Genomic DNA, 25,358 nt, shown 5'->3' with positions numbered 1-25,358 from the left:
AAATGCAAGAGATAAATAGAATATGTGGGGCAGGCCAGCCCTTTCCATCCTGCCCCCTCACCCTAGCCCACACAGGTGGGGCTTCCACACAGAGGCCACTGGTCCAAGCGTTTTATTGATCTGCCTTTGCAAAGAGGCAACGTGGGCAAGTCTCTCCCTCTCTCCAGATGCAGGCCCAACCAGGGCGGTATGGGCAGAGCCGAGAACCTGCTTTGGCTGCCCAGCCCTTTGGGACCTTTCACAGAAGCAGCACAGTTGTTCCTCACTGAGTGCCGAAGAACAGGCTCGGGGGGCTTGTGTGATTTTGGTCCATGGTGTGGTGAAGGTCCCCAGACAGGTGGGCAGACACGGCTTGCGGCGTTCAGCTCACACGATCCCATCGTAGCCATGCACCCCGCACTTCCGGCCGGCCACCTGACACCCGTAGGTGATTGCTTCGGCCAGGGGCCTCCCTGGAGGGGGTAGAGAGAGAGGGGGGGCAGTTTAGCTCTGAGGCAGAGAGGAGCCTTGGGGTTCAGGCACCAAGAACTCTCCCCCCCCCCGCCAAGACCCCTCTCCCCATGCTCCAGGGCTACTCTTTATCAGGGGCGGGCAGAATTCAGGGCTTGTTTTTCTGCTCAGAAGCCAAAGATCCACCGAGTCTGAAATTGTGGCCGGAGGCGGTAGGGGGAAGAGCACAGAATGAAGGGCATGCTCTGCTCTATCCATGCTCAACCTCCCCAGGAACTTGGGCTACCAGAAGTGAACTCACAGTCCAAGAATCCTAGAATGAGAGAGTTGAAAGGGGTCCCCAGTCTGCTGCAATGCCGGAACCATGGCTAAAGAAATTTTGCCTGGCAGCCTCCCCTCCTCTCTTGAAAAACCACCCGCGAAGGAGAGGGCACCACCTTCGGACGTCTCCACCCCCCCTGTCAAATGGCTCCAACCAGCAGAAAGTTCTTCCAAAGGTTTAGCTGGAATCTCCTTCCCGTCGTTTGAATCCATTGGTTTAGTTCTCACCTTCGGGAGCCACATGAAACCAGCTGGCTCCATGGGGCAGCCCTTCAGAGAGCTGAAGATGGCTCTCCTATCTCCTCTCAGCCTCCTCTTATCCAGGCTAAACATCCCTAGCTCTTTCAACCACTCCTCATAAGGCAGGGGTCTCCAAACTAAGGCCCGTGGGCCGGATGCGGCCCAATCGCCTCCTAAATGCGGCCCGTGGACAGTCCGGGAATCAGCATGTTTTTACATGAGTAGAATGTGTCCTTTTATTTAAAACGCATCTCTGGGTTATTTGTAGGGCATAGGAATTCATTCATATTTCCCCCCAAAATATAGTCCGGCCCCCCACAAGGTCCGAGGGACAGCGGCCTGGCCCCCTGCTGAAAAAGTTTGCTGACCCCTGTCATAAGGCTTGGTTTCCAGACCCTTCTTCGTCTTGTTCGCCCTCCTCTGCCCACCTTCCAGCTTGCCAACATCCTCCTTAAATTCTGGCACCCAGAACTGGGCACAGGACTCTGACCCAGGCAGAATAGGGGGGCTATCACTGGTGCCTGGGCGTTCCACAGGGCGGGCGCCACCACCGAGAAGGCCCTCTGCCTGGTGCCCTGTAACTTGGCTTCTCGCAACGAGGGAACCACCAGAAGGCCCTCGGAGCTGGACCTCAGTGTCCGGGCAGAACGATGGGGGTGGAGTTAAAACTTACAGAAAGTCCGAAGCCCACGGTGATCTACTGCAGACCCCTAGAGATCCCTCAGTAGATCCCATGTCTGAGGAGCAGATCAAAAAGGGGAGATAGGGACAAGCAGGCGGCGGGGAGGGGAGGAGGAGAGAAGCCCCCCACGACTCACCCCTGCTGAGGGCCAGGATCACGGCTGCGTTGAAGGTGTCCCCAGCTCCCAAGGTGTCCACGATCACCTCGGGGGAGAAGGCGTCCGAGTGCACCAGGATCCCGTCCGGTCCCATCGCGTCAGCCCCCTCCTCAGCCCAGGCACAGACCAAGGTGGCTCTGGGAAGGGGGGGGAGGAAGAGGGGGGAGGGGAGAGGAGGAGGAAGGAGCCTTTAGCCTTGGGACAGAGACCCCGCAGGTGTCTGGATGGGAAGGAAGGCCCAGGGGACGGCCAACACGGTCGGAAGACAGAAAATGGGGCCACCCCGAAACACCCTCCCCACCTCAAAAAGCCCTTGTTCTTTCTCACAAGGGAGCTGGGCTCAACGGGGCCTGTTTGGTTCAACCCAGGGAGGGGGAACCTTTTGGAGGGGTCCTCCACGTCCCAGCAGCCAGGGTCATTTTAGCAAGTAGAATTGCTTAATAATAATAATAATAATAATAATAATAATAATAATAATAATATCCACCCTTCACCCTAAAGTTCCAGGGCAGGTTGCAGCATTGAAAAACATATTAAGCAACTACGTAAAGCAACTTACAACCACTTTAAACAAGGTGTCAGAAGCTGCTTTGTAATTAATTTTTTTAAAAAATATAACTCATTTTTAATGTCTGCTCTTACGGATATTTTAAATGAACATTTGAAGATCATCTTTTTGCAAACCGTTTGGGAGCCTTCAAGGTTTTGGGCAAACGGCGTACTGTAGATACATTTTGTTAAATAAAAACATTCTGTAAAGAAATTAGGACGGGAAGGCAGCGGCTAAGGAGCAGTTCTGGAGCGTCGCGTAGAACTGCAGAGTTGGGAGGGGCCATGAGGGTCATCTAGTCCAACCCCCTGCAAGGCAGGAATCCTTTTGGCCCAACCTGGGGTTCGACCCCACGACCCTGAGATGAAGAGGCTCATGCTCCACCGCCTCAACTGCCAAGGAGGTTTCATGTGGTTTCTGCCACAGGAGAGGAAGCCCCCTCCCCTAAGTCCTTTGTAGCCCCCTTGGCATTTTCCGCAGAGCACCAAAGGGCCAGTGGCCAACTACGCATTAAATCTAGTTAGGGTAGTTGGCACGAGTGCCCCTCACATGCCAGAGAGTGGGCAGGGGGGCACCCCAGAGGCAATCCAGCCTGCCCCCTTCTCCTTGGGTGGTCTCCACCTACCCCGGCTTCAGGTGTCTGCGGAACCCCTTGACAGCTTCAGCGGCTGAGGAGAAGCCCCACGCCTTGGCCACGTCCTTGCTGACAAAGACCTGGAGTGGGGGGAGAGAAGCCAGAGTCACTTTCTCTTGGTCACAGAGAAAGCGGGCGAAGCTTTTCCTTCCTCTCTCGTAACACTAGAATTCCCAGATGCCCAATGAAGACGAATGTTGGAAGATGCAAGGCAGATAAAGAAAGGAGTCGTCCCTGCAGCACAGTGTTAGACTGTGGAACTCCCTCCCACAAGGGGCAGCGATGGCCACCTACCCGGATGGCTTTAAAAGAGGATTGGCTAAACTTTTGGAGGAGAACAGGGCGGTCCATGGCCACTAGCCAGGATGCCTCTGCTCAGAGGCGGCGATGCTTCTGAATGCCAGGGGCTGGAAACCGCAGCAGGGGAGAGGGTCGCTCTCGTGCTCGGATCCTGCTTGGGGGTTTCCCGTAATGGGCATCTGGTTGGTCACTGTGAGAACAGGATGCTGGACTAGGTGGGATCCCCACTGACCAGCAGCTAGAACCTCCAGTTCCAGTGGCAGTCTATCTAGAATCCTGAGTTCTTTGGGGTATTTGGCCACTGTGAGCAGAACAGGATGCTGGGCTCGATGGGCCCCCTTTGGCCTGGTAGAGCTCATTTTATGTTCTGAGGTCAGTCCTCCACCTGCTGCTCAGCCCAGGCAGTGCTTCACAAGCAGAACTTAGACTCATAGAATGGTAGAGTTGGAAGGGACCCCCAATGGTCATCCAGTCCAACCCCCGACCATGCAGGAACCACAACGAAAGCACCCCCCCTGCCAGGTGTCCACCCATCTTAAAAATCTCCAAGGGAGTCCGTTCCATGTGAGGAGGACGTCCCGAGTATGGAGGGAGAAGCCTGCCCCACGGTACCACCAGGCGAGGAAGGCTGCCTGGTCCAGCCTGTGCCTCTTCCGCAGGCAAAGGCCTCTTCCGTGTGAGAGTCGGAAGCAGCAGCTGCTGTGCTCAGAGGAGGCTGCTGGGCAAAGGATCAGGCCAACGTTGGGCAGCCCCAGGGAGGGGCAGCCAAGCCCTGGCCCTGAATGGGGGCTCCTGGTCCGAAGTCAGGGGGCTGCTTCTGCCTCATCATCCTGGCTCCTCCCTCAGACAGAGGCCTTCCTACCACGTCTCCGTAGCCAAAGAGCTGGTACAGCTCTGGCCGCGTCTTCTCCACCTCCATGGATGTGGTCACTCGGTCGGACGGCGGGCAGGTCCTGTTATGCGCCTCCACCCGTTGGATCATCTTCACCTGCTCAGAGGCATTCCTGCCCTGGGGGTGGGAGAAGGTGGGTCTCAGAGGGAGGCAGGGGCTCACCCTGGCATCCCAAGGAGATTCTGTGGCCAGGACAGCTGCACCCACAGCCAGAAGGTGACCACGGCAAGGCGCATTCATGCTCTGCTGAGCTCTAGATTACTGCAATGCACTCCATGAAAACTGCCTGGAAATGCCCCCCCCCCGGGGGTGGGTGGGCACCAGGTGGCTAATGGCCAAGAGCTGGCATCCTCAAGGGCAGTGACTTTAAGGCAGTGGCTCCCAAACTTTTCTGGGCCCCTGCCCCCTTAGTTCTATAAAGTCACCAGCGACCCCTATAAAAAGAATTAGTCAGCGTGCACACACCACTTCCGAGGAGAAAAACCCAATAAAATTCAAAAAGGGAACGATTGCACCTTTATTCAAAATCCAATTAAAAACTATTTAGCTTAATTAACCCGACAAAACTGATAAACTTGATCCAGTGGTGCCAGCTTTTCGGAGTCTGATAGGTCACGGATAGCTCCAGCGCCCTGGAGCCCCTCCTTGCCTCTTGGTAATCCCACTACTCTAAGATCAGGTAACAACAGACTTGACCCAGGTGGCACTGTGGGTTAAACCACAGAGCCTAGGTCAGGGGTCAGCAAACTTTTTCAGCAGGGGGCCGGTCCACTGTCCCTCAGACATTGCGGGGGGCCAGACTATATTTTGAAAAAAAAATATGAACGAATTCCTATGCCCCACAAATAACCCAGAGATGCATTTTAAATAAAAGGACACATTCTACTCATGTAAAAACATGCTGATTCCCGGACCGTCCGCGGGCCGGATTTAGAAGGTGATTGGGCCGCATCCGGCCCCTGGGCCTTAGTTTGGGGACCCCTGGCCTAGGGTTTGCTGATCAGAAGGTTGGCAGTTCGAATCCCTGCAACGGAGTGAGCTCCCGTTGCTCGGTCCCAGCTCCTGCCCACCTAGCAGTTCGAAAGCACATCAAAGTGCAAGTAGATAAATAGGTACTGCTCCAGGGGGAAGGTAAACGGCGTTTCTGTGCACTGCTCTAGTTCGCCAAAAGCAACTTTGTCATGCTGGCCACATGACCCAGAAGCTGTCTGCAGACAAACGCCGGCTCCCTCGGCCGATAGAGCGAGATGAGCGCTGCAACCCCAGAGTCGGACACGACTGGACCTGATGGTCAGGGGCCCCTTTACCTTTACCTTTTATCCCTGAATCAAGGCCCTGCAAATGCAACAGAGAGCCAACTGCCTTGTTTTCAAAACCATTGCATGCATTTACCGGCTCACAGGAAGTCTTGTTCCCAAGAGCGGTTTCTGTGTGCGAATGGCCAGTGTTGAGAACTTACCGATGGCCACCTATACTTTTCCGTGCTCATTTCCTGCTGATGGCAGCAACGCCTCGTGGCACCTGCACCCCTGCAACTCAGGAAGACCCTCCCTCCCTCTTTCTCCCCCCCCAATCTCCCCAGCAAGGGGTTCCCTCACTCACCTCCCAGTGGATCCACTTGTATTGAGACAGGTTGACCTGCTCAAAGTCGGCAGCCGTCACTTCTGGCAGGTTGCTGGTTGGGGTGGGGAGGAGAAGGAGGAAGGCGGGAGGGTGGGTGGGATGGAGGGGGGTACAAAGGTCTATGAGATGCAAGGCCTTGACAGCCTCCTCTCCCACCTGAGATTATTCATTTGAAGAACTTGAAGACCCCGATCTAGTCATGGATTAAAAAGCACAAAGCAGGGTGTTGTTTTTTTTAAAAAAGTATCTGACCCAGGACTTCCCGAAAGTCTTGGTCTCCCACTGTAGCCCAAGCCAGGCCAAACTGGCGGGGTCCGGGCAGCCAGACATCCTCCCCCTACTAGGGGACACCCAGGTGCCCCGCAAAATATGTATGGAGGGGGCATTGAGGCAATAGTCAGCCCCTCCTCTCTGACCCCAGGGTCCTATCAGGAAGCTCACTGCCTCAAAAGCACGGAGGGTCCATCTGTGTCTCGGATGCGAGGCTGATGATCTTGCAAAGAGCTCTCTCCACTTTGATCCCTTTCTATGTCCAGTGGTGCCTTGGTTCCCAAATGCCGAAAACCTGGAAGTAAGCGTTCCAGCTTTCGAATGTTTTTCGGAAGCCGAATGTCCGATGCAGCTGTTGGCTATTGTTTCCGGGGCGCCTGCACCAATCGGAAGCTGCGCCTTGGTTTTCAAACATTTCGGAAGTCAAACAGACTTCCAGAACGGATTAAGTTTAGCACTTTTGTTTTTGCTATTTATTTTGCATTTTTGTTTTTGAGGTTTTTCCGAATAATTTGTTTTTGTGACTGTGTGGGTCCCAGTTCAGCTACTGATTGATTAATTGATTGATTGATTGATTGTGTGACTGCGGAAATGGATGAAAGCAAGCAATGACTATCATCAGTACAGGCAAGAGAAAAAATAATTTTAATTTTTATCATCTACAATACTATCTTATTTATTTTATGGTACAGTATATTGGTTATTGCTTTCATTTATGGATCAATGGTCTTGTTAGTAAAATTCATGTTAAATTGCTGTTTTAGGGGTTGTTTTCCAAAGTCTGGAACGGATGAATCCGTTTTGCATTGCCTTCTATGGGAAAGCACGCTTTGCTTTTGGAACGGACTTCTGGAATAGATTAAGTTTGAGAACCAAGGGACCACTGGACCACTGTAGGCTGGGAACCATCCAAGGTGCTGGTTCCGATCTGCACAGCCCCAAAGAGCTGGACTCCAGATTATGTGGCCACCAAGACCACAAAACACTGGTCCTGAAAGACCTATATTGGCTCCCAGTACGTTTCCAAGCACAATTCAAAGTGTTGGTGCTGACCTTTAAAGCCCTAAACGGCCTTGGTCCAGTATACCTGAAGGAGCGTCTCCTCCCCCATCATTCTGCCCGGACACTGAGGTCCAGTGCCGAGGGCCTTCTGGCGGTTCCCTCGCTACGAGAAGCTAAGTTACAGGGAACCAGGCAGAGGGCCTTCTCGGTAGTGGCACCCACCCTGTGGAATGCCCTCCCACCAGAGGTCAAAGAAAACAACAATTACCATACGTTTAGAAGGCATCTTAAGGCAGCCCTGTTTAGGGAAGCTTTTAATGTTTGATGGATTTCTGTATTTTAATGTTTTGTTGGAAGCCGCCCAGAGTGGCTGGGGGAACCCGGCCAGATGGGCGGGGTATAAATAATATATTATTATTATTATTATTATTATTATTATTATTCAAGGGCTGCCTCTTGAGCCTGCAGTTCCTGTATTGCAGGGGCTGAACTAAACGGCCCTTCGAACATGACAGTTCTACGATTGTGGCCTAAACCCTCACATCTGGACAACCAGAAGAAGCATTATCATAAGAACGTAATAAAAGCCTGCAGGATCAGGCCAGTGGTCCATCTAGTCCGGGATCCTGTTCTGACAGTGGCTGACCAGATGCTTGCAGGAAACCGGCAAGCAGGATCCGAGCACAGGAGCAACACTTTGCCCGCCTACGGTTCCCAGCATCTGGTCTTCAGAGACGTCCCTGCTTTCTCCATAGTTCTAGTTACAGGGAGGCAGCCATGTTGGTCTGACATAGTCGAAACAAAATAGAAAAATTCCTTCCAGTAGCAGCTTAGAGACCAACTAAGTTTGTCATTGGTATGAGCTTTCGTGTGCATGTATCTGAAGAAGTGTGCATGCACACGAAAGCTCATACCAATGACAAACTTAGTTGGTCTCTAAGGTGCTACTGGAAGGAATTTTTTAAAATTTTGTTTTGCCTCCTCCTCGAATTTGACGGATCCTCTTTCAAAGCCATGCAGGTTGACCGCTCTGCATTGCTCAGATCACCCAAGCTCAAAAGGACTGGGGAAGTTTCACAAAAGGGCAACCCAGCAGATCCAGGGGTTGGAGAAATGGGAACAGCACCTGGGGCTCTTCAGCTTAGAGGAGAGGTGACCAAGGAGGGCTATGGGGACGCCCCAGAGGTTTACCAAAGAGCAGAGAGGAGATGGGAGGGAGAGAGAGATTCTTCTTCCTCTCTTGTAGAGGCAGCGATGGCCACCAACTTCAAAAGGGGAGCAGACCAACAACGTGAAGGTCAATAGCTACAAGTGACTGCAGATTCTTAGAATTGTCCAGTTGGAAGGGACCCCCAGGGGCCATCTAGTCCAACCCCCTGCAATGCAGGAATCACAGCTCAAGAATCCCCCGACAGATGACTGCCCAAGCACCTTGGGAGGGAGTCTGTCCCACTGTCATACGACTTACCATCAGAAAATTCTTCCTGCCACAAGATCCCAGAAGGAAAGGACAGTGTCCCCCCACCCCGGCAGCCCTCCCTCCCAGTAGGCTTCCTGTTGGGGCATCCGGAAGGTCTCTGTAGGAGGACTTTCCTTGGGCCTGATCCGGCTGCAGCGGCCAGACGCTTCCCACATTCTAAACTCTGCTTAGAATCATAGAGTTGGAAGAGACCACAAGGGCCATCCAGTCCAACCCCCTGCCAAGCAGGAAACACCATCAAAGCATTCTTGACATATGCCTGTCAAGCCTCTGCTTAAAGACCTCCAAAGAAGGAGACTCCACCACACTCCTTGGCAGCAAATTCCACTGTCGAACAGCTCTTACTGTCAGGAAGTTCTTCCTAATGTTTAGGTGGAATCTTCTTTCTTGAAGTTTGCTTCATGAGTCTCTTGCACTGTCAGTGGAGAGGCACCTACTGCAAAGGGTTAACCCTTGGCTCTAAGCCCCCTTCGGGGACTGACCTCTACCCGCAAAGAGGAACTTTCTCAATGATTAACTGCCAGAACAGGAGCAGTGGATCCTGCCCTCTGAGCAAAGGCCGGCCAGATCTAGGGAGGGGGTGTCACGGGGCCCTCTCTCTCACCCATGACCCTTCTCTGGCCCTCTTCTCTCCCCAACACAGCCACCTCCCTGCCTCCTCCCAACACCAGATCCTGCTTTCTGCAGCTCCATGAGACCAGGCAATGACCAGGAAGGCAGATCAGGAACGGATTGTGGGGGGTGATTGGCTGCTGCGTCTGGGCTGAATTATCAGGTGAATCTGCAGAGAATTAGCAATGAGGGATTCCTGGATTGGCATGCATGGCTGTGCTTTCTCCTCTTCTCCCACTGGGTGGCGCCACTCAGGGAATGCCTGGGGGGGGGCATTCCAACTCCCGTTCAGGCTTCTCAAGCAAACCACTACCCCCTGAACCGGGCCGTAAGCCAGAGGGTGCAGACAAGCCTCAGTCCGCTTGGCCACAGGTACGGGTCAAGGGATCGGAAATTGAACTCCTGAAGTTATATTTATGATCACTTTGATGTGTATTTGGGGGGGGGGACAGGGGAGGGTTTTAGACAATTTTATTTACTTTTCCTATCTCAACTTGTTTCTTAACTGGTTCATTTTTTAAAGTAGTTTCAAGATAAAGTCTGTGAGAGGGAACCTGGAGGTCTTGGCAGCTCAGCCGCCAACTTCCTCTTGAGACCTCTCGGCCTCGGTGCTTCCGGTCTGTAAAATGGGAAGAGAGCATTTGAGCAAGGGCAGCTCGCCTTTGGGAACTGTGCAGCAAGCAGAAATTCAGCCACTGCGGCTTTGCACCCGAGCAGATCAGCGTGCAAAACGGAGCTTCTTTTGCTTGTGGTGTAGCTGTTAAAAGTTCAAGGGAAAAGCTTCCTAGGGGGAAAAGTGGAGGGAAGTTAAGCGTACTACTATTAATGATCAATGATAAAATCATAATGCACTTTGCACGTTAATAGCCCTAGATTAATGATTAATATTAGGAATAAGAAGAAGGGGGAGGGGGCAGAAAGAGAGCAGGTGATATTGAGGCTCCCCTTGGCTCTCACGCACCTTGCCTAGATCTCTTGACAATTTATTTCTCATTTACTATATTTTTCCATCTATAAGACGCCCCCATGTATAAGACGCCCCCTATTTTGGGGGACTCAGATTTAAGAAAATTGGGTGTGTGTGTGTATCCGTATATAAGATGCCCCCTAATTTTTGACATTATTTTTAAGGGGGGGAAACCTAGTCTCAAACACGGAAAAAGACAGCATTTTACACGCTGCTGGACTGTAAAAACGGCAGCCTCAAAGCAGTTTGCAAAACTTAGCACCTTATCAAATCTTATTGAATTGATAAAAGGCTTGGGACGGTTTCTAGAGAAAGCTGGGTCAATGCCCCCCCCCCACGGGATGAGTGACAGGGTTATTGTTTTGCTTATGTTATTTCGATCTTGTATCTTTATGCCCCGAACCGCCCTGAGGACTTCGGGCAAAGGGTGCGATTCAAATTTCATAAATATTAATCTGCAATCCTAAATCAAGGGAGCCCTCTGGCGCCACCCAGTGGCAGGGTGGGGAGTTGGTGGGGTGGGGGCAGCAGCTGCCCTGCCCGCCCGGCCTTACGTGTCATAGAGGGTGACCGTCCGAGAGCCGTTGCGGCAGTTGAGGAGGCAGCAGGCGCAGGGCATGTCCCCCCGGCTGTGCCTCACCAGGTGGGAGACATCCACGTTGCGGCGGCGGAAGTCGGAGAGGATGAATCTTGGGGGCAGCGGAGGGGAGAGAAAGAGGAGGTTAGAAGCTGTGGCCCAGGCTGGGGGGGCCCCTCACCCTAAGCACCTTGCAGCGTGCAGGATGGTCCGGGTGCCCGTCGTGGAGTTGCTGATCACCGTGGAGGTGGGCAGGGCGCACGCCGGGCGCGGCACCATGTGGGCGAGGTCCACCTCGTAGCGCTGGAAATCCTCACGGACGAAGCTGGGTGGGCAGAGAAGAGGAGCCCACTTAGGGGGGGGAGGGCGAGAGAGGCTGGAGCCCCCAAGGGCTTGGTAACAGGAGTTGGTGCCTAGACTCGCAGGGTCAGCCACTTTTCCAGCAGGGGGCCAGTCCACTGTCCCTCAGACCTTGTGGGGGCCCGGACTATATATTTTTTTTGGGGGGGGGATGAACGAATTCCTATGCCCCACAAATAACCCAGAGATGCATTTTAAATAAAAGGACACATTCTGCTCATGTAAAAACACGCTGATTCCCGGACCATCCAGAGTCCGGATTGAGAAGGCGATTGGGCCGGATCCGGCCCCCGGGCCTTAGTTTGCCTACCCATGGCCTAGAGAGTGCTACGAGCTGCATGTGCTGTTGGCCCATGATAGAGGGCCCCGGATCCACCCTGAGCCCCGAGTGCGAAATCTGCTCAGGTCCAGCTTCCTGCCTGGAGAAGCAGAAGTGTCTCACAGAGAAGGTGGGACTTGGGTGAGGATTCCTGTAGGTACATGGGGCAAAGCCTTTGTCTTGTTCGTGACTGGAGCAGGAGCTGCACTCCCGCATAAAAATCAGGGTCCAAGCAGGCAGTGATTGAGGGATTTCTCAATATCTGCAAGACCCAAATACTTACGGTACATTCAGCTTCTCAATGCAAGAGGCATCCGAGCTCATGATTCTTGGGTGATGTTCCACCCCTGGAAAGCAGCTGCCCCTTGCTCTTTAACCCAGCTGTGTGGTGACTAAAGGAACTCTCTACATGCTCAGAAGGACCAGGGAAGGTGTGGGGGGCCTTTATCTTTCACATACCCAGAGCAGAGTCCCAGCCCCAGGACTCTTAACGGATCCTTTCTTAAATAACACTGCCCTGCCACATCTCATAGAATCACAAAACTGTAGAGCTGGAAGGGACCCAAGGGGACACCTTGTCCAACCCCCTGTAACAGGATGAGGCCTCCTTCTCCCAGGCTTATTCTCTTCCCACTTTGCAGACTGGAGTCCTACCATTCAAACTGGTTCTCAGAGCTGAATTCAGCCGACTAACTTATTAGGGCAATCCAGCCACTGTCTGGAAGAAAACTGCAGGCCACTGGAGCCCTCTTGGGGTTTGTGCCTCTCCCTCACCCGCCCAGCAAAGCACCAGGATCTGACCCTGTTCCTCAAAAACCAGCAATGGATGGTGGGGTCAGAAATCAGCAATGGGGTTTTTTCCTGGCATGTTTTGATTGGAGAAACTTTCTGTCCCCCTGAATCTACAGAGATCTGATTCCAGCGTGTACATCTGACATACATTTCGTAAACAAAACTCACAAGTATGTAGTGTTAACTTCACATACTGTAAAAAAAAATCTCAGTGCTATATAAATATCTTTAAAGTATTTCTAATTGTCGAAAGTAGTTGAAATCGAAGGGGGTTTGGATGACCGTTGGGGGCCCCTTCCACCTCTACAATTCTTTGATTCTATGAAATGAGATTTGAGGCCAGGCGAGTGAAGGAAACAACCAAGGAAGCAGACAGAAGCTCAGCCTGCCTTTTACTTGCGAGTAGCCCTAATAAAATACAATTCGACTTACTTCCAAATAAATGTGCAGGGGGATAAACTATGCCGTTGGAACAAATTTTATTGTAGATAAAGCTTTTGTGGGCAAAAGTCCATTCTGCCTGATGCAGGAAGAGTTTATCCTCAATTGACTCCCAGGTGTAGAAAAAAAATGGCAAGCTGTGAGGTCTGATTTGCATACATCAGGGATGTCCAACAGGTAGATCACAATCTACTGGCAGATTGCGGGGTATCTGTGGTAGATCGTGGGACTCTCCCCCCCCCCCAAAAAAAGCTCTAGAATTTTGACTTCCCAAGAAAAGTTCAACAACTTTGGTAGATCACTGCCAGTTTGTTTTTTTTATAGTGGGAGTAGATCTCAGTCTCTTGAAAGCTGCACATGCCTGGCATCCGTGAATGGAGTTGCCACATTTGACCTCAGGTAAGCAGAGTGGCCATTTACACAGAAGGAGTTGGGGCTAATGCAATCAGACTTTCCTTGCCAAGCGGATCGGGCCTCTCTTCTCCCACCACAGGCCCTAATGCAATGGCAGGGTGATTCTGCTACCCCTGGAAAGGGGCCCCTGGGCTCATCCTATTTACGCCACCTTTCTCTTCCAAGGACCTCAAGGTGGTCCCCACCGTTCTCTCCCCCCCCCATCTCCTCCTCATTACCAGTGCTTTTTTCTGGGGGGGATCCTAAACATTTTGTGAATCGAAGTTCGGCCTCATTGAGGGGCAGTAGGAGGGGAGTAGGAAAAGGAGAGTACCCCTAAACATTTTTTTACTGTCATTCAAAAAAGCACTGCTCATAACAACCCTGTGAGGTAGCTTAAGCTGGCTCCAGGTCAACCCGTGAGCTTTGTTCAGGGAGGCTTTTAATGTTTAATAGATTATTGTGTTTTATTTTTCTGTTGGAAGCCGCCCAGAGTGGCTGGGGAAACCCAGCCAGATGGGCAGGGTATAAATAAATTATTATTATTATTATTATTATTATTATTATTATTATTATTATTATTGTGTCTGAGTGGGGATTTGAACCCTGCTCTCCCAGGTCACAGTCTGATCCTCTCACCACTACTCCACACTTGTCAGTCCTAGACATTGATACACAATTGTCACAGGCAGCCTTTATTGAATTCCATTGCCATTTGACTCAGCAACTTATCTTCCTGCCCCCCCTACTGTCATGGATGCTGAAATTCCTGCATTGCAGGGGGTTGGACTAGATGACCCTTGGGGTCCCGTCCAGCTCTACAGCTCTATGATTCTTTGACTCTGCCCCTCTGCCCCAACCAACACCTGCCAACTGCTGAGCCTTAAATGGCTTCGCTTACTCATTAAAGCCTTTAATCTCCCACAAGACTTGGCTATTCATTTGTCATGCTACTACTTAATGTTAGAAGACAATGTATTACTAAAAGTAGGGAAAGGGCCTGGAAAAAATAGAGGAGTGGAAATTCCCCAACCCTCCCCCCCCTTCCCATGAGGCTGGGACCAGCACCCAAGTCCCTCCACCCGTGCCCACGCCAGAGCCTCGTGCCAGGCAGGCTTCCACCCTGGGGCCCCTGACTTCCCTGCAGGAGGATGGAGCTGAAAGGGACCCCACGGGTCATCTAGTCCAGCCCCAATCCAAAGGACACACACCTGGCTGCCTCCTTTGGCAGGGTGCTGGGCAAAGGGCCGGTGGCCTCACCCCCCCCTCACCTGAAGGAGACCCACAAGGCTCGCCCCCTCCCACCGCCCCTTCCCAGCGGGCGGGGGGCACTTACTCTGCGGCGTGGCCGGGCGCCAGGGAGCCCATGAAGGCGCAGGGGGCGCCCAGCAGGGCCAGGACGGTGCAGGTGTTGGAAGCGTTGCCCCCGCGCTGCCATCGCTGCGACAGGCACCTGCGAGCCAGGGAGGGAGGGAGGGAAGAAAAAAGCAAGGAAGGTTGTCAGTCCCGGGGCATAGCTGCCAAGTTTTCCCTTTTCTCGCGAGGAAGCCTATTCAGCATAAGGGAAAATCCCTTTAAAAAAGGGAGAACTTGGCTGCTATGTCCCGGGGGCGCCAGCTGCCCGCGACCCCTGCTGCATAGATGACCCTGGGGGGGGGAGCCAATCCAGCAGCTCAGCGCGGACAGGGAAGCCGCCTGCCCCTGGCACCCGGCGCGTCTCCAGTTCCGGGGTGCCAAGGCAGAGCCAGCCGCCCGCCCGCCCGGAGCTCCTGCCTGCGGGATCCTGGCTGGCCAGATCCGCCGCCCACCCGCAGGGAGCCTGCCAAGGGCGAGGGCGCAGGCGTGCCAGCTTGGCCCCCGGGCCGTGGGTGCCATGCAGCGTGCAGTGCCCTGGCACTAAAAGTTGTGGGTGCCCGACCCCTTCGTGGGGCATTTCGTGGGAGCTGAGCTGGCACCTCTGCCAGGGGGGTACCTGGTGTCCGAGTCCTCGGCCGGGTACCGCTCCACGACGCTGATGATGTCGAGGCACACCAGCCCCACGCACAGCACCCGCTTCTCGCCCATGGGCGCCGCTGCTGCTGCTGCTGCCAGCCCGGGCCCGGCCCGCTTCTCCCAGGCTCCGCGCGCCCGGCTCCGCTCTCCCAGCGCACTCGGCGGCCATTGGCTGGCCCGACCGAGCCCCGCCCGGCTCCCGGGGCTCATGCAAATCGCCGCCTCTCTATTGGCCGGCCGGGGCAACGCCCCATCTCTCGCCAGCCCCGCCCCGGGATGCAGGGCAGCCAATCAAGAGAAAGGGGGAGCAAAGGAGGGCGTTCCTGTGGGCTGGAGCCCTCGCTCTCGCAAATTCCCCCAAACCAATTACTGTTTGGGGTCTGAGTCGAAGCAAAATAAAAAATTCCTTCAGTAGCACCTTAAAGACCAACTAAGCTTTTATTTTGGTATGAGCTTTCGTGTGCATGCACACTTCTTCAGATACACTTGAAACAGAAGTCACCAGACCCTTATGTATATTCGGAGGGTGGGGGTGGGGGTGATGGGCTGATAGGAGTGGTAAACCTGTTGATGACTGTTAACGACTGTTAATGACTGCAATTGGTCTTGCGGGGGGGGGGGTAGCAAGGGCTGAGGTGCTAAGGAAAGCTTGATCATGTATAATGAGAGAAGAATCCTATTTACAGGTAGGTAGCCGTGTTGGTCTGAGTCGAAGCAAAATAGGAAAAAAAATCCTTCAGTAGCACCTTAAAGACCAACTAAGTTTTTATTTTGGTATGAGCTTTTGTGTGCATGCACACTTCGTCAGATACACTGAAACAGAAATGACCAGACCCTTACACACACACACCCCTCTGAATATACATAAGGGTCTGGTTACTTCTGTTTCAGTGTATCTGAAGAAGTGTGCATGCACACAAAAGCTCATACCAAAATAAAAACTTAGTTGGTCTTTAAGGTGCTACTGAAGGAATTTTTATTTTATTTTACCTCATGGGATACCTGCCGAAATCTTCAAAGTGGGCGGAATTGAACTTACACAACAACTTCACAAGCTCATTGAAAAAAATCTGGGAGAGAGAAGAGATCCCAGCAGACTTTCGGGATGCCAAAATTATCCATCTCTTTTAAAAAGGTGACAGAATGGATTGTGGAAACTATCCAGGCATCTCTCTATTAGCTGGGGCTGGCAAAATTCTTGCAAGGATCTTACATCACAATGGCTCTCAAAAGTGAACCATTCGCAGTGGGATCAGGTGTTAAACAGGGTTGTCTTACTGTCCCAACTCTTATTCATTGTTTTCATTGCCAGGATCCTACACTTTGTCCTGGAGTAGAAATCATATATCGAACAGATGGAAAGCTCTTCAATCTGAACAGGCTGAAAGCAAAGAGTAAGGTTACCGTAACTTCCGTCATAGGGGACCCAGGTGGTGCTGTGGTTAAACCACTGAGCCTAGGGCTTGCCGATCAGAAGGTCGGCGGTTCGAATCCCTGTGACGGGGTGAGCTCCCGTTGCTTGGTCCCAGCTCCTGCCAACCTAGCAGTTCGAAAGCATGTCAAAATGCAAGTAGATAAATAGGAACCGCTACAGCGGGAAGGTAAACGGCGTTTCCATGTGCTGCTCTGGTTTGCCAGAAGCGGCTTTGTCATGCTGGCCACATGACCTGGAAGCTGTATGCCGGCTCCCTCGGCCAATAATGCGAGATGAGCGCGCAACCCCAGAGTCGGTCACGACTGGACCTAATGGTCAGGGCTCCCTTTACCTTTACCTTTAACTTCCGTCATAGAGCTTCAGTATGCTGATGACAACGTAGTGTGCGCACACTCAAGAGGATGACCTCCGAACCATGCTAAATATCTTTGCAGAAGCTTACGAAAAGCTTGGCCTATCACTCAACATCCAAAAAACCAAAGTGGTGCACCAACAAGTACAAAATAACCCCCCTGCAGCGCCACAAATCCAATTCAGTGGTGTAACGTTGGAAAATGTTGATCACTTCTAGATTGGGAAACATGGCCCACTTATAAACGCCATCTCCAATTCCTCAAAAGATTCCATCAATTGTGTCTCCGAAAATTTTTACACATCACTTGGGAAGGCAGACGAACTAATACCAGTGTACTGGAAGAAACAAAGATCACCAGTGTTGAAGCAATGATTCTTCAACAGCAACTACTCTACTCCAAACTTAAAAATGGAAAGCATAATACTGGTGGTCAAGAAAAGAGGTTTAAAGATTGTCTTAAGGCAATTTTTTTAAAAAATGCAGTATAAACACCAATAATTGGGAAACACTGGCCTGCGAGCGCTCCAGTTGGAGAACAGCCTTTATCAAAGGTGTCCTGGGCTTTGAAGACACTCAAACTCAGGACAAAAGATTCACTGTTAAGACTGTGTTCATGGAAGACAATCGTACTTGGCTGCAAGGGATCGCCAAAGGAAACACAAAACTGGATTTCCTGCTGCAGCGGATCTTCTGCAAATGCGATGGCCAGAAACTGATCTCTCTGCTGCTTCTCTTTCCTACCATACCTAGGGGGAGCTCTCGACTTTCCCGCATCTCGGCACAGAGGTTTTTGCATGACCCAAGGGGACCTTGTTCCTATCCAAAGGGCGCAGGGAAGGCTCTCTCTCCCTGGCCAGCCTGTTGCACGGCCAGCAGCTCAGGCCAGTCACGAGCCAACTGCCTGCCTCTGGTCTCTCTCTCTCTCTCTCTCTGCTGGATCTCTCAGCGGCTTTTGACACCATCGACCATAACATCCTTCTGGACCGTTTAGAGGGGTTGGGAGCTGGGGGCACTGTTATACAGTGGTTCCGCTCCTTCCTCCTGGGCCGTTTTCAGAAAGTGGTGGTGGGGGATGAGTGTTTGGACCCCTGAGCTCTCACTTGTGGGGTGCCTCAGGGTTCTGTCCTCTCCCCCATGCAGCCGCTGGGAGAGATCTTCAGGGGGTTTGGGCTGGGTGTTCATCAGTATGCGGATGATACCCAGCTCTACCTCTCTTTTAAATCAGAACCAGTGAAGGCGGTAAAGGTCCTGTGTGAATGTCTGGAGGTGGTTGGAGGATGGATGGTGGCTAACAGATTGAGATTGAATCCTGACAAGACAGAAGTACTGTTTGTGGGGGACAGGAGGCGGGCGGGTGTGGAGGACTCTCTGGTCCTGAATGGGGTAACTGTGCCCCTGAAAGACCAGGTGCGCAGCCTGGGAGTCATTTTGGACTCACAGCTGTCCATGGAGGTGCAGGTCAATTCTGTGTCCAGGGCAGCTGTCTATCAGCTCCATCTGGTACGCAGGCTGAGTCCCTACCTGCCTGCAGACTGTCTCGCCAGAGTGGTACATGCTCTAGTTATCTCCCGCTTGGACTACTGCAATGCGCTCTACGTTGGGCTACCCTTGAAGGTGACTCGGAAACTATAACTAATCCAGAATGCGGCAGCTAGACTGGTGACTGGGAGTGGCCACCAAGACCACATAACACCGGTCTTGAAAGATCTACATTGGCTCCCAGTACGTTTCCGAGCACAATTCAGAGTTTGTGGCCTCGATCCAGTATACCTGAAGGAGCGTCTCCACCTCCATCATTCTGCCTGGACACTGAGGTCCAGCACCGAGGGCCATCTGGCGGTTCCCTCGTTGCGAGAAGCCAAGTTGCAGGGAACTAGGCAGAGGGCCTTCTCGGTGGTGGCGCCTACCCTGTGGAACGCCCTCCCAACAGATGTCAAAAAGGAAAACAACTACCAGACTTTTAGAAGACATCTGAAGGCAGCCCTGTTCAGGGAGGCTTTTAATGTTTAATAGATTATTGTGTTTTATTTTTCTGTTGGAAGCCGCCCAGAGTGGCTGGGGAAACCCAGCCAGATGGGCGGGGTATAAATAATAAATTATTATTATTATTATCTCTCTCTTGAGGCGGAGAAAAAACAAGAGAAGAGAGCTATGCATTAAAAGGTGCAACTCCTGTAGAGTTGGAAGGGTCATCCAAGGGTCATCTAGCCCAACCCGCTGCAGCACAGGAATAATGATGCAAAATATTTATTTATACTGAACAGTAGTTCAGTGCACCCTATGGAAGGCCTCCCTTGCACTGGGTCCAGGAGCTGCGGTCAGTGTAGAAAGCTGCAGCAGGATCGCTGGCAGGAGTGAGAGCTAGTCAGCACGCAGCACCTATGCTCAGAGATCTGCACTGGCTCCCTGTTTGCAACTGAGTCAAGTTCAAGGTCGGAATATAAAGCCCTTGGGGATATAAAGTCCAGTATATAAAGTCTTACTCCCTCAAGTGCTTTGAGCCACAGAGCTGGCACTGGGAACAGGTACAACATAAGACAGGGGTCCTCAAACTTTTTAAACAGGGGGCCGGTTCACTGTCCCTCAAACACTGTCGGGGGCCAGACTCTAGTTGTTGTTTTTTTAAAAAAATATGCGTATTCATGTGGAAGTTGCTCCCCTATTTTTTACTCAAGAGTAAACCCGTTGACATGAGTGGCCATGCCTAACCCGGGTCCATTCATTCCAGCGGGCCTGCCCTCTGCGTAAAAGTTAAGTTGACATCACATCCCACCCGAGCGCAACAACTCCTCTTTAAGTGCACACCGTGCAACAGTCACAACAATATTGTGGCAAGGTCTCAGTGTGCGGACGTCATCGCCGGCTCCATGCAAGCGCCACACCAATCTTTGTGCAACGATCATCCCCTCTGCTTTGCACGCTCCTCTTCGTTGTCGACCCCAAACATAAGATCCGCTTTGCACTTGTAATAAATTGATCTTCCGATGGGGCAGCAACTGAACTTTGGAACTCCCTTCCTGTTGACCTCAGGCGGGCGCCTTCATTGTTTCAACACGAGTAATTCCGTTGTTCGCGCAAGGGGACAATGAAAATAAAGATATCTTATCTATCTTACCTGCTAAAAACTTTTTTGTTTAGAAAAGTCTATCCAGGCATGTAGAGGCTACGTATAGAAGCAGCTCAGACTGGCTGGGGCAACTCCGTCAGAGGGGCAGAGTACAGATATTATTATTATTATTATTATTATTATTATTATTATTATTATTATTGCACGTGTTTTATCTTCTTGGTAGTGGCGCTGACCCTGTGGAACGCCTTCCCATCAGATGAGTAATACAGTGGTACCTTGAGTTACAAATGTCTCAGGTTACAAACTCCACTAACCTGGAAGAATTCCTTTCGAGTTGAGAACTTTGCCCCAGGATGAGAACGGAAATCATGTGCCGGCGGCACAGCGGCAGCAAGAGGCCCCATCAGCAAAAGGGCGCCTTAGGTTAAGAATGGTTTCAGGTTCAGAACAGACCTCCAGAACGAATGAAATCCGTAACTCGAGGTACCACTGCATAACATTTAGGAAACATCTGAAGGCAGCCCTGTGTAGGGAAGCTTTTTAAGGTTCAACGCTTTACTGTGTGTTTATATATGCTGGAAGTTGACCAGAGTGGTAACCCAGTCAGATGGGCAGGGGACAAATAATAATAATAATAATAATAATAATAATAATAATAATAATAATAGATAATAATAATATTTTGAATGGTTTTAAACACCTCTTTATAGCTGTTTTTATCAAGAGTGCTAATGTTTTATGCTTTTGTGGTATAGAAATTAAAATAAAATAAAAATAAATAAGGAATAGGTGCTGTTTTTTTGGGTCTTCTGGCTCCATCAAATTGCGCTTGAGGGCAAAAAGGAGCTTAGCTCTGCTCCCTGCAACTAGCTATTATTATTATTATTTATTTGTTCAACTTGTTCAAACAACTAGCTATGCGGACAGACCCTGGCAATAAAAAGGGATTTGTTAACGTACAGGAATGAGATTCCATTTCTTGGAATCGGCAACTCGGAAAGGGTCAGGGCTGAGGCTAAATGCAAAGACTTTATGATGCTCAAGAGGTCTCAGTGGAGAAGGAGAGCGGGGCTGCCTACTTGACTCCCTGGCACCAGAAATTATGGCAAGGAGCAATTGCTGGAAAATTGACCTGCAAGATCTGCTCCTCCAAGAGAGCGGCGGCTAATTTAGATTTCTGCTCTGTGCGGCACGGCTGCATAACTTACAGAAATGAAAAGGATGGCGATCGACACCTTTTAAAACTTCCTTCCACTGTGGAAGAAAAGCTCCTGTTCTGCATCTTCTTGTCTGTGGACACGGTGACTGTGTCAGCCTCTAGGCACCCACTTGCTCCTCTCTGTTTTGTTTTAATGTTCATTTTTGTATAGAGTTTTTTAAAAGGTAAAGGGACCCCTGACCGTTAGGTCCAGTCGCGGACAACTCAGGGGTTGCGGCACTCATCTCGCTTTAGTGGCTGAGGGAGCCAGCGTTTGTCTGCAGACAGCTTCCAGGCATAGCTGCCAAGTTTTCCCTTTTCTCATGAGGAAACCTATCCAGCATAATGGAATTTCCCTTAAAAAAGGGAGAACTTGGCAGCTATGCTTCCAGGTCATGTGGCCAGCATGACTAAACCACTTCTGGCGAACCAGAGCAGCACACGGAAACACCGTTTCCCTTCCCGCCGGAGCGGTACCTATTTATCTACTTGCACTTTGACGTGCTTTTGAACTGCTAGGTGGGCAGGAGCTGGGACCGAGCAACGGGAGCTCACCCCATTGCGGGGATTCGAACCGCCGACCTTCTGATCGGCAAGCCCTAGGCTCTGTGGTTTAGACCACATCGCCATCCGCATCCACAATAAAAATGTAGGCATGCCTCTTCTCTCCCCCCGCCCCCAGCATGCCAGAGCTGCCTCCCACGATGCCCAAGATCCGAGGGGGAAAAGCAAGCCCCATGGAAATGAATCTGATCTGCAGGAGAGCCTAAAGACCAGAGTTTAGTTCAGGTTGGAAAGCTCACCAGACATTGCTGTGTGCCGCCTCTACCGATCTGCGTGTGCTGAAGGACAGCCAGGCCCATTGTGTGGGCGCCCATGTGATGCCCATAGGCATCTCGGTCGGCCATAGGCATCTCTGTGCCTGATCTAAAAAAAGCAGGTGCCTCGCTCCCTTTGAGGAAGGGAGCATGGAAGCAGATTATCCTAAATTGGAAGGGTCCTGTAGTCCAAGCCACTCATGCTGAGCCCTCTGGGTGTCTTGTGGCAACCCTGGTGAAGCTCACAGAGCGATTTCCCCAAGAAGAAAGAGGAGGGAGGTTGGAAAAGGAACGGTTGCCTGAGAGATGAGTGCTCCCTTTGAGGATTTCTAGGAAGCGGTCGTGGCACCCATCCCTTTCCCTGTGCTTTCTCCGTGCTGAAATGAGTAACGGAAGCAATTTGGGCTTTTGAATGTCAGAACCTTAGAAAACAGACATGGAGGCAGATGAAGTCATTTAACAACACAATACAGAAGAACGGCATGCATAATATATGGTGGTGGTGGTGAGAATATTGTTGCTGGCACATGGGCGTAGGCAGGGGGCAGGAGGGGGCAGTTGCCCCCCCCCAGAAGCAGGGCCGCTGGTGGCCAGCCTGCCCCGCTGCCCACCGCCACCCGGTGCCATCTCCCTTCTCCCTGGCTGGCTGTGGGGCGGGTGGAGGGAAAGCCAGCTTCCCTCCACCCGCCCCGGCGATCGCGGAGGGCGAGGAGGGGGTCGGAGCAGCCCGATTTCGGGCTGATCCTGGTGCCCCCTCGCCCCTGAACGACCATGGCTTCCCTTGCCCCACTGTGGCCCCTCCCCCCGTGCCTTGGCCCCACCCCTTGCTCCTTGGCCCCCCCCCCAATTTTGATCCTGCCAACGTCCATGTGCTGGCATCTGTCTGTCCTGGGAGAAAAGGGAGAAATGGCAGCACCCAAGGGGCCTCCCTGGGGTGCAAGCCTGGGCTGTGTGTCTGGAGGTCCTGGGCTGCCCAGACGGCAAGACACCCCCCCCCTCCCCGTCCTCGCTGATGTGGTCCAAAGGAAAGCAGAGTGATATATTTGGCACCAGTTTGGCTGCAGGAGTTGCCAGAAGGAGGCGGAACAGGCCCCATCCAACCGCCTTAGGGACTCCACCCCTGATTTGTGTAGGGTTCACTCCGGAGCCTTTTCTTCTTCTGGAGACGTCCTGCAAGGCAGTGGGGCAAATGAGAATACTTTGTATTACAAAAAATGCTCGTAACTGAAAGAGTAGCCAGCACCTTTTTAGGATGCTATTTGTTTATATTTGACACTTGACTACAGTATATTATGTGTGTTTTTTAGGCTGTCCGCCCTTTTTATTTGTTTGTTTAGTTATTTTATATCCGCCTCTGCCCAAGCCTCAGACTTACAACAGGCGAGCAAATAAGAAATACGTAAAAACCATCATGAAATCCGACCTTAACAGCCAGGAGCAATTCCCTGAAGAGCAATTGCAAACAGCAGCAGCTGCAGCAGCAACCAGGCCTCCCTTCCTGCTGGAAAAGATGTGACTTAAGTACGTAGCAGAGAGATTTGGGCCAGACGCACATTTGAGGAGCCACCACAGAAAAGACCCTTCCCCAAGCCTATAAAACACATTGGTAGATTCAGGACAGGTTAAAGGGAAGGACATTTTCATGCAGTGCATGGTAAACCTAGGGAACTCCTTGCCACAGGAGGCAGGGATGGCCAAAGGATTGGACCAATTTGAGGAGGGGGAGGAGGAGGGCAAGGGATGGCTCCTAGCCAGAATGGCCATGCTCTGCCCTTCATGGTCAGAGAGGCAGTCCTGCTTCTGAATCCCAGTTGCTGGAAACCGCAGGAGGGGAGAGTTGCTCTTGCGTTCGAATCCTGCTTGCAGGTTTCCCAAAATGGGCGTTTGGTTGTCCACGGTGAGAGCAGAATGCTGGACTGGAAACGATGCCTTATGAGGAACGGCTTAGGGAGCTGGGTATGTTTAGCCTGGAGAAGAGAAGGTTAAGGGGTGATATGATAGCCATGTTCAAATATATAAAAGGATGTCATACAGAGGAGGGAGAAAGGTTGTTTTCTGCTGCTCCAGAGAAGCGGACACGGAGCAATGGATTCAAACTACAAGAAAGAAGATCCCACCTAAACATTAGGAAGAACTTCCTGACAGTAAGAGCTGTTCGGCAGTGGAATTTGCTGCCAAGGAGTGTGGTGGAGTCTCCTTCTTTGGAGGTCTTTAAGCAGAGGCTTGACAGGCATATGTCAGGAATGCTTTGATGGTGTTTCCTGCTCGGCAGGGGGTTGGACTGGATGGCCCTTGTGGTCTCTTCCAACTCTATGAGTCTATGACTGGACAGAGCAGGTTCGTCTCTGGAGCACAGGGCGGGCTGGACAAGGACAGGGGAGCTGTGGGGCAGGACCCCCGCCTTGCCGCAGTCAGAAGGGCGCTGAGACCCCTTCCCCCTTCCACCCCCTCTGGGCTTAGCCATGGCAATCCCTTCCTGCTTTTGCCATTTGTGGGGTGCCCCGCTGTGCCCATGGCACCCGCCCCCCTTTCCTTGCTGCCAGTGGGGAGCCGAGGAGGCAGCTCTTCCTGGGAAGGAGGGAGGGAGGGGAGGCAACTCCTGGGTTAATGCCTAACTTGCAGGCAAGGTGTGGCTGGCCAGGAGCTCAGGGACACTTGGAAGATTCGAGGGCTGACATGGAACCCCACCAGGTTTGCTCAGGGCAGGGAATGGGGCTGGGGGGGGGCTGGAGGAGATGGGAGGAAGAGGAAGGGGTGGGGGCGCACGGGGGAGAGAGGGGACCCCAGTTCCACCCCAGGGCAGACCCACGTCCTCCAGTGCCAGAGGCAGGAGACTGGGGGTAACTAGGCGGGGAGGGGAGGCCTCCTGTTGCCCTTGCATCCCGTTTCTCGACTTCCCAAGAGGCATTTCGTGGGCTGGGAGGCTGGACTAGAGAGGGGCCCCTATGGGCCTGATCCAGCCGCTGCTGCAGGGCTCTTAAGAGGCTCGTCACGTGGCTCAGGCTTTGGAACTGGGATTCCCAGAAGTGGCTGGTGGTCTCTTGGGTGGGGGGGCAGGTGTCCCCTCCTCAATGTGTCCAGGGGTCTTGGGGTCTCCCCTGTGTGTCTTTACAGCTGTGTGTTTCTGAGACATTCTCCTCGCATGTGCTCCTTAGATGTGCAGGAGAGCTCTTATGGGGGGGGGGGATGCCCCCACATCTTGGTTTTTTCAGGGGGTGGGAGTCTCAGCCAAGGCTACAGAAGGCAAGCAGCTGGGAGCCTGGGGAGAGGGGCAGGGGGGCAGAGGGCATCTCCCTCTCTCTCTCATTTTTTTAAAAAATTATTTTCCATTTAATTATATACATTCACACCATCATTATCCACTTTACTGCCCTAGTTCTTCAGAGCCTATCAACTTCCTTCCCTCCTCCCACCTCATGGCTTTCAAA

General features: G+C 52.1%; 2 protein-coding genes across 4 annotated transcripts in view; one reads left to right on the top strand and one right to left on the bottom strand.

Moving 5' to 3' along the window:
• The window catches only part of LOC132591937 (uncharacterized), a 125,231-nt gene that overhangs the window by 91,842 nt on the left and 8,031 nt on the right, over window positions 1-25,358 (top strand). The window lies entirely within an intron of this gene.
• On the bottom strand, window positions 76-15,185 carry KHK (ketohexokinase). 3 transcript variants are annotated; one of them, XM_060273235.1, is made up of 9 exons: window positions 15,035-15,185; window positions 14,399-14,515; window positions 10,948-11,082; window positions 10,735-10,869; window positions 5,829-5,901; window positions 4,197-4,343; window positions 3,026-3,114; window positions 1,830-1,987; window positions 76-452 (listed from the first exon to the last, which is right to left on the bottom strand). In XM_060273235.1, the coding sequence occupies exons 1-9, from the start codon at window positions 15,124-15,126 to the stop codon at window positions 367-369; spliced, it is 1,032 nt and encodes a 343-aa protein (XP_060129218.1). In that variant the 5' UTR covers window positions 15,127-15,185; the 3' UTR covers window positions 76-366. The 3 variants fall into 3 exon arrangements, with proteins under 3 accessions (XP_060129218.1, XP_060129220.1, XP_060129219.1); XM_060273237.1 differs by lacking the exon at window positions 10,735-10,869; XM_060273236.1 differs by lacking the exon at window positions 10,948-11,082 and having other exon boundaries at window positions 15,035-15,183.

Source organism: Zootoca vivipara, chromosome 3 (genome assembly GCF_963506605.1).
Source record: "Zootoca vivipara chromosome 3, rZooViv1.1, whole genome shotgun sequence".
NCBI lineage: Eukaryota > Metazoa > Chordata > Lepidosauria > Squamata > Lacertidae > Zootoca > Zootoca vivipara.
Note: the sequence above shows the minus strand (reverse complement) of the source record. Positions and strands in the feature narration are given on the sequence as shown.